Genomic DNA, 15,122 nt, shown 5'->3' with positions numbered 1-15,122 from the left:
TGGCTGGGGTGGGGCAAGGAGCTCTTCCCTGCTGCAGTTAGGTGTGAATGTTTCAGCTGATCACCTTCATTAGCATTTAAAGGCCTGCCTGAGCCTGGGAAATTCTCTTGCTGGGAGGTGTTAATCTGTGCCTGGTTGTTTCCTCTCTGTTGTTTTGCTGTTGTAATTTTAGAGTTTTTTAATACTGGTAGCCAGATTTTGTTCATTTTCATGGTCTCTTCCTTTCTGTTGAAATTGTCCACATGCTTGTGGATTTCAATGGCTTCTCTGTGTAGTCTGACATGGTGGTTGTTGGTGTGGTCCAGCATTTCTGTGTTCTCAAATAATATGCTGTGTCCAGGCTGGTTCATCAGGTGCTCTGCTATGGCTGACTTCTCTGGTTGAAGTAGTCTGAAGTAGTATTTTTTAAAAAAAGATAAGTAGGTACCGCTTAAAAGTGGGGAGGTATTTAAGGCATCCATAAGGAAATGTCAGAAAAATGCCAGTGATTCGATCAAGGAGGAATTTTACAAACAAAGCTTTTCAGCAGGGAGATGGAGCGACAGCACCTCCCACCCCACTCCCATGGCCAAAATCGAACACAAGCCTCCAAGATGCCAAAGATGGGGGAAAGCCTATATATACTTCTATCAATGTACAATTGTCTGTCTTGTCAGTGTATAAAATGACATTGAATGTTTGCCTTATACTGTATGTGTGTTCTGTGATTTGCCCTAAGTCCCCTTCGGGGTGAGAAGGGAGGAATATAAATACTGTAAATAAATTATGCTACAGTTATCTGGAGTAATTTAGATTTTATCCTTGAATTCTAGGGAGGCTGATGTCTACAGAGGGAATTTCTTTCTTTTTCTTTTCCCACAAACCAGAAGTGTGTGCTACAAATGAGAAGATGTACCATTGCAATTGAGACATGTATGAGGAAAATGAAAATATGCAACATATTTTTTCTGCTTTTGCATAGTGCTCAAAGCTACTTCATTTGCAAAATAGTGTCCTGGGCACTTCAGTTCAACAGAATTGTCAGCCAAGGACCAATTAGTCCGCGCATTCAAACCAGGAATCTGTAGTTATGTTTCCTTTTTCAGCATGATGGTTAAAACTGCTTTCCTTTGGAGGTCATAGAGCACATTTCCAGCAGCCAATTACCTAAAGGGAGAAAAGTCTGCAGGGGATCAAGCCAGTTAATACGAAGATAATATCTGACTGGATTTCACATTGCCTTAAGTAGATACATGTAAAAACAAAGTGGAACAAGATTAAGAAGAATTATCCTAATTACCGTGTTAAGAACTATACAGTCTTCCAGATTTGTCTAGAACTGGTGAGCTTCATTAATCTCATAGCATCAGATTTTTTTTAAAAAAAAATACTGACAATAATATTTTTGGTGAAAAATCCATAATGTTGCATGTTGCAGATTTAGCCCTTGTGGTCATTACCTTACTTCTGCATTACACTATTGCAAAGCACTCATCTGCCTTTAAAAGGTGTTTGGAAGCTACAGCTATGCAAAATGAAGCAACCAGAGTGTATCACTGGTCCTATGCTAACTACACTGCCTTCAAATTTTTTCCAAGATCAATTCAAGGTTTGGCTTTGACATATGAAACATAAAAGATTGTGACCAGAACATCTGAAGTACCACTTTCTCCCATAATTTGGATCCTCAAGTAAGATTCTCATCACTACAAGAAGCTAGTAAGAGGGAATATGCATATCAGAGCTTTCGGTGGTAGTGGAATTCCTTCCCAGGGGAAATAAGATGACTATGTCCCTTTCGAACCTCTGTCAGGAAGGCCAGACTGCATTACTTTATAAGCCTTTTAGTACAGTGGGTCCTCAATCTCTGCTGTAGTTTGGTTCCAAGATCCCCAATAAATACCATAATCTGTGGATACTCAAGAGCCATTATACTCGTATACAATGATACAATAAAAGAGTGTCCTTTATATAAATTGGCAAAACTGAGGTTTGCTTTTTGTAGCACTTTAGGAATATTTTGAAGTCATGGATAGTGAAATCCACAGATGCAAAATCTGTGGATACAAAAAGCCAACTGTAATATACCATAAATACTCATGTATAAATTAATCTCATATCTGTAAAGAGCAGGTTTTGAAGGCAAAATTATGCATTTTGGTATCACCAGTGGATAAGTCAGGAAGGAAGGAGAAGCACAAGAACTAGCTAGAGGCACTAGCACTGACTCAGGGGGCAGCTGCCGCTTCACACTGCCAGAAGCAGTGCTACAGTGGAGAGAGTAGAGGGCCTGCTACCTGATTGCAATTCTCCCAGGATGGATGTCTACCACTCTACTCAGAGACTGATCCTTTTTTAAATTAATAAATAAATAAAAGTTAAGGCATAGTACTTACACTGCCCTGTGCTGACCCAGGTTTTTGGGGTCAATGTTTAGATGAAAATTTCAAAAACCTATAAATGATTATATACAGTAAATAAATACAAAACAGAGGGATGTCAACACTGACTGAACTTTGATTAGGAAAGCCCAGTCATCCCTATTTCTCTGATCAGTTCAGGACAATGTTCTTCTAGGATTCATACAGAGCACCACTGGGCTTTACACTATCACATGCCAACTTGACCCTTGCCAAGCCTGACTGGGGAAATTAGACCCTTTCTTTTGCTGAAACATTGGTTTAAAACTATAAGAAGGATGATACCACTCCTGCCACCTCTGCAGAAGCCTATCATATACCATGCAGCTGTGGACAAGTCTACATAAGGACCACCAAACACAGCACCCAAACACGAATCAAGGAACATGAAAGGCAATGCAGGCTAATTCAGAGAAGTCAGCCATAGCTGAGCACCTGATGAACCAACCTGGACACATCATATTATTTGAAAACACAGAAATGCTGGACCACTCTAACAACTACCATGTCAGACTACACAGAGAAGATACAGATATATAAACCTCTCTTGCCTGATTTCCAACAGACCTCACAACCTCTGTGTATGCCTGCCATAGATGTGGGTGAAACATCATGAGATAATGCTTCTGGAACATGGACATACTGCCCAGCAAACTCACACCAACCTGATAATACCACTCTCTATGAAAATTGTGGTTTCTTATAATAAACTAACCACCTTCCTAATTTTGAATATTTTAAAATTATAAGCAAGTCTTAAATCTGACACACTTAAGTAAGTTAACTGTAGGCACTGTAGCATTCTAAAGTGAAATCATCTGTGGGCATGGAACATAGAATTATTAAGCTCCATTTCTGTCCAAAATATGATACAGAGGCTAAAATCCTAAACTTGCAGCTAGAACTGATAAGGAAATGAATATCCCAAATCTCTTGAATTCATAAATGCATAGGTGGCACATGAGAACTGTGCTTAAGATTCTAGTAACAGGTCTCTTTATTTGAAAAACTAGTTACTGGATCTGATACTTATTTTGGAAAAACAAGTGACATGAATGGTACAAAATAACGGCTGTGTGACATGTGGTAATATCCAAAATATCGACTATTCTTACCCAATGGAGCCCCATCACAAAGATTTCTAATTTTACAGGCATCTGGGTTTCTTTGTTTTGTTTTGTAGTATGTTCCATTGGATTGATTTAGTTGATGTTACTATTTGTGTCACTTTTCTCCCTTTTGGAACGCAAGAAAAGCTCTTGTTTTACACTGGGGGAAGAAATTCTATAAAGGGAACAAAAAGAAATATTCATCCTTTCAGAGATATTTGCAGCTCGAAACATATCAGCAGAGGCTCTTCTGTTTTCTTTGCCACACCTATCAACTACAAGGCAGTACAGGAAATGAATCACCTGCTCCCAAGTTGTTCTTTTTTCAACTCAGTTTTAAATTTATTCATGAGACCTGCTAAGTTAGCCGACCAAGATAGGGAAAGACAGAAAGAAAAGATGATTATCACTGTGGGGTGAAGAAAAGGTGACCTAGCTAAAACCGTTTATAATCTAGTCCAACTAGAAAAGAAAGTGGGGAAGGGTACATCATTCTGCTGAAATGCCAGCTGACAATCCCAAGACTTAATCCAATACAACCGAAGAAAAAAGTTTTATTAACACAGGCTTTGAAGCTCTTTAAATTTTATTGACAGTTACTACATTCATTACCACCCGAATCTTACTGGATTGATTTTATTTGCCATGACAAAAAAAAATCCTAAACAGAGACTGTGGTCATTTACTGACTACTGCCATCACATTCATAAGTCCTGCCAAGTAACACTTCATTAATCGCCCCTTTTCAACTTGTAAGAGATGGAGAATGGCAGATATTGAAATCAAAAAGAGAATAACAACAATATATCAAAATGAATAGAGGAGTCTCTTTAGTGATAATTTTTATTTACATGTATAATTTTATTCAATTAGGAGACTTTGGTGTTGACGAGGAAAAATAAAATTGCACCTAATTTTGGACAGAGCTGATCATCTCTGGTTCCATAATGACAATTCCAGCACAGCTAATTCAAGATGCAATTATGAGCTGAAAAGGAAATTCAAGCCACTCTTGGCTGCTAATGTTTATTCTTTGTTGTCAAACTGTGAGACTACACAACTTTAGGCAATTAAAATTAGAACAGAGGAGTGTTTTAATGTCATTGTTTTGATGTAAATGCTAAGTAGCCAGTACAGACATTAAAGAAAAGATCTTTGCAAGGCATATCACATTTGTTGAGTCTGTGGCTGCCTCTTGCAAAAATGAAATTAAAGGGTTAACACACAATATTTATGAAAATTAAATGTAGGAAACTCTAAATTGAAATTGCACTTCATATGGGAATATTTTTAAACTCTTAAATTCAGTCGTCACATGTTCAGATAATTTGCTCCTAGTGAGAACTGCAGGCAGCTTACGCTTTATGGCTTGATTGTAAAGTTTGCTGTGCCAGCAAACAAGAGTTCTAAGAATAGCAGAATATTATTGGCTATGCCAGTGCAATTTCACAAGAACTTGATGTTATACTGGTAGCTCACATATAAATTACAGTTGGCAGAACATGTCAACCAAATATTCAGAACAGATTTTTCTAATTTAAAAAAAAATCAGTTCCTTTGCTATGAAGTGGTATTATAATACACTTATTATTATTTTTTAAGGGGAGATTATGTCTGAGCAGAAAAAGCAAGAGACTTCTCTCAACATATGGAAGCTGTCAATCAAGACTTCACTCTTCATTAAACAGATTCATGATGTCCTTGTCACAGAAGAATAAACAGATGCCAGAGGATGGAGGGAGGGAGGGAGGGAGATGATGATGATGAAATTCTCTGCTTCATAGAGTCTCTGAATCAGAGAATCTTACAACTGTAGAATAATGGAAGTCCAACCCTTTGCTCAGTGCATGATCTCCAGATAAAGTATTCCCAGCAGGTAGCTATCCAAGCAAGGGAATTCAACAGTTACATTATAACTTTCCTACTTAATATAATGTAATTTAATAATATAAACATAGACGGTATATTCTATATTAGATCAGTGGAACAGGACTGAAAGGGAAGAAAAATGTGAAGACCCAAACTGATGCAAGTTACAGAATCCATTTATCTTTCTGTAATAAGTAAAACTTGAAAACACACACACACACACAGCAGCAGCAGCAGCAGCAGCAACAACAACAACAACAACAGGTCAGCTAGAGTTTGAGGTTTATATCAATGATGAGTCAAATTCAAGTGTTATTCCCTTCCCATGCATCCAGTTGCTGAGCAATTGTTTGATTTTGAACACACTTCTGAAATTTAGAACACACACTGACTGATTCTTCCCTCAGCTCCATCAGCTTCCCTTCTCCCTTATCTGACTGCAGCAGAAGCTGAAAGTTTCAGTACAAAGTTTGCCTGGTGCCTTGAGCATTTCATTGGAAGCATGCCAGAAACCAAGAGGATGGAATTTTGAAGATAGATGAATCTTAATTTTACCCAGCAGACATTGTAAAAACTCTTGAGCCAAGGCTCTTTTATGCCAGCAACATACCTGAGTCACATCTAAGATAGAAGAACAGTACTCATTTTGTAATGGCAAGCAAGAAATTTTATTCAAATAAAGTCTAGGTTATCCAAAGGCTGGATCTATGCTACCATATAAACCAGTATATGATATTATATTATCTGCTATGAACTGGATTATATGAGTCTACATTGCCATATAATCAAGTTCAAATCAGATAATCTGGGATCAGAAACTGGATTATATGGCAGATGGAGCCAAAGAATAAGTGAAGAACTACTAATGGAACATTCTTCTTTGATGTTTAGTTTATTCAATCTGCAGTGCTACTATGTATTTTTGACATTAATATTGAATTCTGAAACATTTACAGAAAGTCTTTACTCTCTGTAAAGGATGTGCAGATATGCTCAAGTAGTATCTGCACATCAAGTAACCCAGAAAAAATGCCAACTCCCAAATTAATTTTGGAAATTAAAATGGAAAACAGGTTGAGTGGAAAGAAAAGCATATTTACTGAAAATAACCCAGAGCATGGTGTATCTCATGCTTTCGTATCTGAATAAGCCAGACATAGACTGGATCTACACTGCCATATAATGCATATAATGCCATATAATGCAGTTTCAGAATGCAGATTAACTGCAGTGTAGACTCATATAATCCAGTTCGCTGCAGTTCATCTGCATTCTAAAACTTCATTATATGGCAGTGTAGATAAAACCATAGTTATAACTACAGTTTAACCATGATATTGATCCTGAACATGAGCAAATTATACATGTTTTTAAATTACAAAACTCTCATTGAATTGTTAGAATATACAACATTTTATGTTACTTGCGGGAAAGGAAAAAGATAAATAGAACAACATGTCCTACCACGAATGAAGAAATAAACAGTCAATGGAATTAAATAAGCCATTGCCAAGGGACATATATTGGAATATCCATCTCCAAAACTGATTTTGACTTATGCTCCTAAGGCTTTCTCTTCAGGGTGTGAAATAAAAAGTAAGGACACTCACGGCATTCCTTCTCGTCACTTTTGTCAAAGCAGTCTGGTAGCCCATCACACTGCCATGCACCTGGGATGCAACGTCCATTGCTACACATAAAGTTTCCAGGAATATTGCATTCATTTGTAAAGTTATTCCAAGGCAGCAGTTGGCACTCTGCAATTACAAACAAATTACACAATGTTTACATCTGCAGAAATTGTTTTCATTGATGAAACAACATTACAGAGTGCAAAGAGTTAGCAATACAAACAAACTCAACACTATGAAAAGATTAGTTTGGCTTAGTTTCAACCAATATTGAAATATTTTTCCTTTCTTCTATGTTCTAGAGGATGCTTTTACATACAGATAAAACAGAATTGTCCCATTTCTATTATCAGAGGTCTTGGTTGGATCAAAAGCTTTTGCACAAACAGAAAGACGCCCATAAGGCCAACTATGTTTGTCTTTAATTCTGTTCTCTGCCTTACTGGGGACCAAGGAGTTCTGATTAAAGCCGAAGGCATGTCTGAATACCTGATGACTTCTGTGTTTTCAAAGGGAAAGTTGCCACTGCCTTGACATGCCTTGCTGCAACCAAAGTAATGGGACAGCAAAAAGCAGACTCTCCTCCAAGGGAGTTTCTTTCAAAAGGAGAAAATCAAACAAGTCTAGCAACCTTACTCTTTTGTATGTGGAAACTGCTTTGTGTATGTGGAAACTGCTTATCTCACCCTTCAGGGTGAGATAAGCGGTATACAAATACTGTAAATAAATATTCTACAAGGGCACTGTTTTAATTGTTCACTAGGTTCAAGTAGAAGGATAACTGAATAATCCAATTTGGATGTAAACACTCAAAATGTTCTTTTGTGTAACAACAACCCAAGGTTCAACTATATCTCCAGTTAATAGCATCTTAAGGAAGAAAGCATGGAAAGCCTATTAGCTGAAGTACCAGAAAGATAATGCCAGCTAGAATAGCCTAGATCAGTGGTTCCCAAGCTTCCTAATACCATGACCCCTTAATATAGTTCCTCATGCTGTGGTGACCCCCAACCATAAAATTATTTTCACTGCTACTTCATAACTGTAATTTTGCTACTCTTATGAATCATAATGTAAATATCTGATATGCAAGATGTATTTTCATTCACTGGACCAAATTTGGCACAAATACCGAATATACCCATATTTGAATACTGGTGGGGTTGGGGGGGGGGGTTGATTTTGTCATTTGGGAGTTGTAGTTGATGGGATTTATATTTCACTTACAATCAAAGAGCATTTTGAACTCCAACAACGCAATTGAACCAATCTTGGCACACAGAACTCCCATGACCAACAGAAAATACTGGAAGGGTTTGGTTGGTATTGACCTTGAGTTTTGGAGTTGTACTTCACCTACATCCTGAGAGCACTGTGGACTCAAACAATAATAGATCTGGACCAAACTTGGTGTGAATACTCAATATGCACAAATGTAAACACTGGTAGAGTTTGGGGGAAAATAGACCTTGACATTTGGGAAGTGTAGTTGCTGTGATTTATATTTATAACCTACAACCAAGGAGCATTCTGAATCCCACCAATGATAGAACTGGGCCAAATTTCCCACACAGAATCCCCATGATCAACAGAAAATACTACATTTTCTGATGGTCTTTGGTGACCCCTCTGACACCCCCTCGCAACCCCCTCCCCCCGGGGTCCTGACACCCAGGTTGAGAAATGCTGACCTAGATGATCTTAGATCATTTGCAAGGCCCTTTCCTGAATCAAGAGTTACAACCCCTTCTACTTCAAAGTGGATCATGATGGTAAGCATTAGAAAAGACTTCAATGTTAAACTTCTAAACAAGTTCTCCAAAGTTTATTTATAGTTTTTATGCTAATTGTATAGTTACATAAATGTTTAATGCCTGTTAAATCAGCTTTGAGTTAGCAGAAAAAAACACACCAATTCCAGAAATAGCAGGGTCAACAAGTTTATTTAAGAGATGAAGTGAGTTTCCAGCACTCAAAACACTTTGGACACTGGAACCAGATGAAGTGGACTACATTTGTAACAGCAAATGTTATTTGTAAAATGGGCTTTTCCCTTCAATGTCTTCAAGTTGCAATACCTTTCAGTTAGTAACTGCAAAGTTTCGATCAATTCCTTTGTTTCTTTTCCACAGATTTAAGACTGCTATACACACAACATTTTTTCCTCATACGGAGACAGTGTATACCTTAGTGCAAACAATATACAAATGCTTATTTCATCACAATGTTCCATTAACTAGTGATAAAAGTAGAACATCCAATTTTATTTACAACAGTCACATTTAGTTCTACAACTTCTTTCCAATGATTCTCATTGCTGAAACTTAGTATGAATGCACTTCAGAGATCTTACGAAATATTGCTTTGAAATCTCACATCAGAATATCTAGGCTTTAAAAAAATCTTGAAAATCACTACATTCTGTGGTTTTTCATAGCAACTGCAAAACCTCATTCAGTGTAATGCAAAACTCACCATCAAGTACTGTATGCTGTTGCTATCATTATCATCATCTATAGAATTAAAACCACTTAAAATAGATCAATTAAAAAGACAAAAGACAAGATCAGCAGAGTGTCGCACTATTAAAAGCCCTAGCAATAAGTTCTCCAAAACATGGAGATGTTTCTATCTGTCAATGAAAGGACACCAAGAAAGAAGCCATCCTAGCCTTGCTGTGGTTGAAGAGCCCACCTTCAGCCATATTTCCACCATATCCAATGGAGATGGTAGGAGAAAGAGAAGTGCTCAGAATTCAAGCAGGATCATAAAAGAGGATACTACAACCAATGGACGTTTCCTTCAATTGCATCAACTTCATTCTTAAATTGTTGTCAACAAAACAACCTTCGAAGCTTTGAACTAGATATAAAACACCCAGAAATACTATAATCATTTAGTGCTTCTGTTGAATTTGCTTACCCCTTATAACCTATCAGATTTCATCCAGAAATCTGGATACAAAAAGATATTTAATGGACTTTTTTACCCTCTGCAAATAATTTACTACAATGCAGACCATCTGTTAGAAACAAAGGATAGCTTCTGGGTTTTATCTGATGACTTCCATAATCCTTTAGACTAATGGAAATCCTCCTGACAATAATAATTGAAATTGTGGGTTGACTACACTAGATGAACTTCAAATGCAACAATGTTTGCTTGTAAAACCAGTAAGCAGAAACCAACATAATTCACACTTGTTCAGACAATAGAGAGATGACTCCATTTTTGCCTTAATATAGTGGTTCCCAGCCTCTAGTCCTGCAGATGTTTTGGATCCACTCCCAGAAACCCAAACCAACATAGTTAATAGGCAAACATTTTGACAACCAAGTCCAACACATCTGAAGGACCAAAGGTTCAGAATCGATACCTTAATATATCTAATTAAATGTTGAGTTCCACAAACAAGAAATGGAGAGTCATTTATTATAAATCTTTTAACTCCCTATAAAATTTCTCTTCCTTAACATTAAGGCTTGGTTCTCAAGAAATGTTTCAAACTTTTCCATGGCTCTTTATTGGCAACTTCTAGTTCACTTCACATTGCAATTAACGATACTGGTACAACAGAAGTACATTTGTTTAAATCAAACTTTTCCACTGTGCCGATGGATAAGTTTGCATTATGTAGTTCTTTTTGAGACATAGTAAAATTTGGCTACAACTGCTTGCAACTTTTCATACTAGAAGATCCAGTAGTTGGAAAGACATTTTGAGTTCTTAAAATCCCCAGTTCTCAAGGAAGTGGGCAGCCAAGTCTTTCCAGACATTACCCAGATATTGTGAAGAGGTCAGTGTCATGTTATATTTATACAGATACTATGGTGAAGTCAGTGTCTCTTTAGTTATTCAGATATCATGGTGACATGGACATCTAGAAGAACTAATCAGAAGGCTGAAGTAGAAAAAATTCCCCAGTAAAAAGAGATTCAGCAGGCACGCACTATTTTTCTATTACGTTTTCCACATATTGCCGCTATGCCACATTTAGTTTGTCTAGCTGATCAACCGCAGTTAGGATTCTGAGCATGAGTGCTGTTCTCTAAAAGCCGTCATAGTGTGACGAATAAAATGTAAGACTCTACAATCACCTCAAATGCAACACATTTTAGTGAAGTCCCTGAATTCATTCAACTGTGAATCAACAAGTGCTGAGTAATCATGTGGCATGACATTATGCATTTGTACTGGCCCTTTATTTCTTTGAAATAAATGGGGCATAAGTTACAAACTCCATTTTATTTCAAAGGCGTTTTGCAACTATTTCTAATTCTTTTTTAAAAGTTTTTATCAATTGTGAAAACAATAACACATCTGTTTTAAATAAATCTTCTTGGAAGTTAGCCTGAAAGAAAAAAATATAAAGGATTAAAATAATCAAGCATGCAAAGATGAACATACATTGGCTGCAGCAAACCTGTTGAAATAATTTGATTAGGCAGAAGCACGCCAATAATAAATACCCTATGTAGAATCTATAGCACATTTTACAGATGGATCAAGAATAGGTCTCTACAGTCACCTACAGACCCACCACCAACACTTGGAAGACAATTATTCCCAATCGTGAGTGATAGTCCATGATGATGATGATGATGATGATGGTGGTGGTAGTGGTGGTGATGAAGATTCATGAAACACAAATCAAGCTCATTGTTCTCCCAGAATTTTACTGTACTTCTAGATTGTACTGTATGTTCTTTACTGCATGTGTTATATGACTCATATTTTATTTAAGAGCCTGCTTCAGTTCAAATTCTGGCTATGGACGCACACATTTTATAAGAACTCCAAAATATATAATAGAATTCAATAAATCCAAACTAGATTCTTCCTTGTTTAGTCCCACTAAGCATGTCATGATTAGACTTCACTGTTGGAAGTTCTTGATGAAATCCCCAGCCTGATGTTTTCACTGTCTTTACAGCAGCTGTTGCTTCTGCTTGGAGAGAGACAAAAATAAATATTGCAAAGCTCACAAGGCCTTTAAATGGCTAAGAAAAAATAGGGAATATACCCAGGTCAAAATGACTGCAGTAGTACCGAACGCCAGTAATCTCTTGTTTATACAAGCTATTTCTCTTTATGATTGACCAAGAATAGTATTAGAATCATGGCCAGAAAACAGGACCAGGACAAGAGGTGTTCAACATGTGATTAGCTGAAGAGATAAAATAAAGCGAACCTGCGTGGTTGTGGTAAAGCTGAATGTTTGAAGGAGCTGTTTGGAAGTGTCATCTTGTATGTTGTGTGTTTTGGGCCATGCACTCTGCCTAAATGCATGCTGCAGCACCACAAAATCCATGGGCTGCATTATGCCTCCTGAGGCTGTTCTTCTATCCCTCTACAGGACTACTCAGAACCAACAATGTTTATTTTGGCAAAAATATATGTTTCATTTTTTTCCCACTGGAAATGCCCCCAAATGCATAGATGGTCCAGGGGCCATTTCCATCACATTTGGAATTCCAGTGGGTTCCCAAAATATTTACTTAGAGGTGTGCATTCTAATCACATTCTTCAGTCTTCCTCATACAATTTACATTCAAAGAGACCTTGTCTGAAACTCATAATGAAAATGCCCCCAAACTTCCTAGAGTGATTTGAGAGCAAAAACAATTTTTATTTTTTTAAATAGAAGATATGGCCCTTTAAAGCCTCCTAAGTGGCTAACTAATGTGGCTCCTTACCTTTCCTCCAAGAGAGCAGGGCTAGGACTGTCTTCTAGGGAAAAAGATTGATAGCCTAACTGAGATGTTCATAAAATCCAGTAAACCCATTAGCCCTTGATCAGACATGGAAGAGTAAGCAGAAAGTGAACTGTATTCACAATTGGGTTGTTGTAGATTTTTCAGGCTGTATGGTCATATTCTAAAAACATTCTCTCCTGACGTTTCGCCTGCATCTACGGCAGGCATCCTCAGAGGTTGTGACATATTCACAAACAATGCTATTAAGAGAGATATGATTTTGGGGCTGTGGTCTGCACTTTCATTAAGAACTTCTGAAAAAAGATGAGTTGCAACTCACAAAAGTTGTTAAGAACATATACCTAATGAGGAGGTTTTTAAACTGAGTTATGTGTGAGATAAAGACAGTATTTCAGAGGCCAAGGAACACCCCATACCGGAAAGTAGCCTCGACCATACAGAAGAGTGATAGTACAAGAGGCCACCAATTGGTAGAAAAAAACATGGTAGATGTATTTACATTACTGCACAGAACATGGGTAATAAGATGAATGTGAATGCAAGACAAATAACATTTATTAGGCATCACTGAAATCTGGTGACATAAATCTCATCAATGCAATGTAGTAAAGAAAAAAGAAAAACTACTCCAAAACACAAATCTGAAACAATTATATCTTGTAAGAGACACTCTGAGTCCCCTTCGGGTGGCATATAAATGTAGTAAATAATAATAATAATAATAATAATAATAATAATAATAATAAACACAAAAAATCAGAGGATGAATACCATTTTATGTCAAGGATGGGCATACCTATAAGGAGATCTATGACTTAAAGAATTGGAGGGGGAGGGAGGTTGAAAGCATCTGGGTAAAAAAATAAAGGGGAAACAAATGTGATATCACCGCAGAGTCTACCACAGACTCCCAAACCAGACTGAATATTTGGATGGTGCCTTCTGAAAACAAATTCAAGGGCTTATATAGTAACAGGAAACTTCAACTACCCTGATATTTGTTGACAGCCAAACTCTGCCAAAATGTAAGATTCAACAAATTCTCAGTTGGCTTGCTAACAATTTCATTCTATAGAAAGTGAAAGAAGTAAGAAGAGGATCAGATATCTTGGACTTTTTAAAATTATGTCAGAAGCTACTTGAGGAAGTTCAAGTTGCTTCTGGTGTGAGAGAATTGGCTGTTTGCAGAGACGTTGCCCGGGGATGCTGGTGGGAAGTTTCTCTCATGTCCCCTCATGAGAAGCTGGAACTGACAGACGGGAGCTCACCCCATCTCACGAATTTGAACCGCTGACCTTCAGGTCAGCAGTTCAGCCAGCACAAGAGTTTAACCCATTGCGCCATCGTAGCTCCCTTGATCCTTACCAACAAGAAAAAACTAGTAAATGGAGTAAAAGTAGGATCCTTGTGTGATAGTGGTCATGTAGTCTTGAGGGTTGCTATATAGAGAAAAGGGGAGGACATAATATTGTTGGAACCTGAATGTATTTTATGTGAAAACTACACTTGATTCATGTGCAACACTGTGCATTCTGTATACAACAGTTGTGCACATATTGCCCAGGATGGTGTATTATAAGAGCCATCATGGTATAACAGATTGTTCAGTTATGGCTCCAGAAGACCAGGATTCATAGCCTCACTCAACCTTAGAAAACCATTGAGTGACCTTGGACAAGTCACACTCTCTCACCCATAGAAGAAGGCAGTGGCATTGCGCGTTTGAATGAAACTTGCCAAGAAAAATATAGCATAGGGTCACTATAAGTAGAATCAATTCAAAGGCACGTAGAAACAACAGATCAACTGCATTCCCAAGTCAGTTTGTTGTATGCAATTCATAATTTGCATGGAATTTTTTTAAAAGGCTTTGAACTCTACACAACTGCAGGATATTTTGTCATGGAGGATTTCCTTGTTAAGCAACACAATCTAACATTTGTTTCAATCCAAGTTTATTTCGAGATGCAATCTTCCTAGCTCATAATTCATTTATTACTATCCACCGCAATTCATAACAACAGATAATAAATGCTAAAAATATGGAAACTAACAACCTTAATTGTGCCCCTTTGCGTACTTAAATCCTAAAGTGAGAGCTTCCAGGGATTAACTTTTCTGAAAAGTAAGTATTTTAACAGCCTCCACCCTTACTACCTGTGTGGGCTCCTGGTAGGTTTCCAATGATAAAAATATAAGTGTTCTGGATTTTGCTAAATATCAGTGTGGTGAACATATTGTTTTTGTCAGAATCAGGGCACGAATAGTTAAACTTCTTCAAAACATCAGCTTGTGGGTGGCTCAGGCTCTCTCGTTGTACTATTCCCATAATAAAAAGCAAACAAAACACTAACCTTAATTGCAAGCATGCAAGGATAATCCCATTTAGCTCGGTGT

The 15,122-nt window shown here is 37.4% G+C and overlaps 1 protein-coding gene across 3 annotated transcripts in view; it reads right to left on the bottom strand.

The window, feature by feature from the left end:
- Positions 1-15,122, bottom strand: part of LDLRAD3 (low density lipoprotein receptor class A domain containing 3) — a 205,017-nt gene that overhangs the window by 135,146 nt on the left and 54,749 nt on the right. For all 3 annotated transcript variants that reach the window (XM_067462730.1, XM_060764725.2, XM_060764719.2), the window contains exon 2: positions 6,988-7,134. In XM_067462730.1, the coding sequence (XP_067318831.1) occupies positions 6,988-7,134 (147 nt within the window). The remainder of the gene's footprint in view (positions 1-6,987; positions 7,135-15,122) is intronic.

This window comes from Anolis sagrei, chromosome 1, assembly GCF_037176765.1.
Source record: "Anolis sagrei isolate rAnoSag1 chromosome 1, rAnoSag1.mat, whole genome shotgun sequence".
Classification (NCBI taxonomy): domain Eukaryota; kingdom Metazoa; phylum Chordata; class Lepidosauria; order Squamata; family Dactyloidae; genus Anolis; species Anolis sagrei.
Note: the sequence above shows the minus strand (reverse complement) of the source record. Positions and strands in the feature narration are given on the sequence as shown.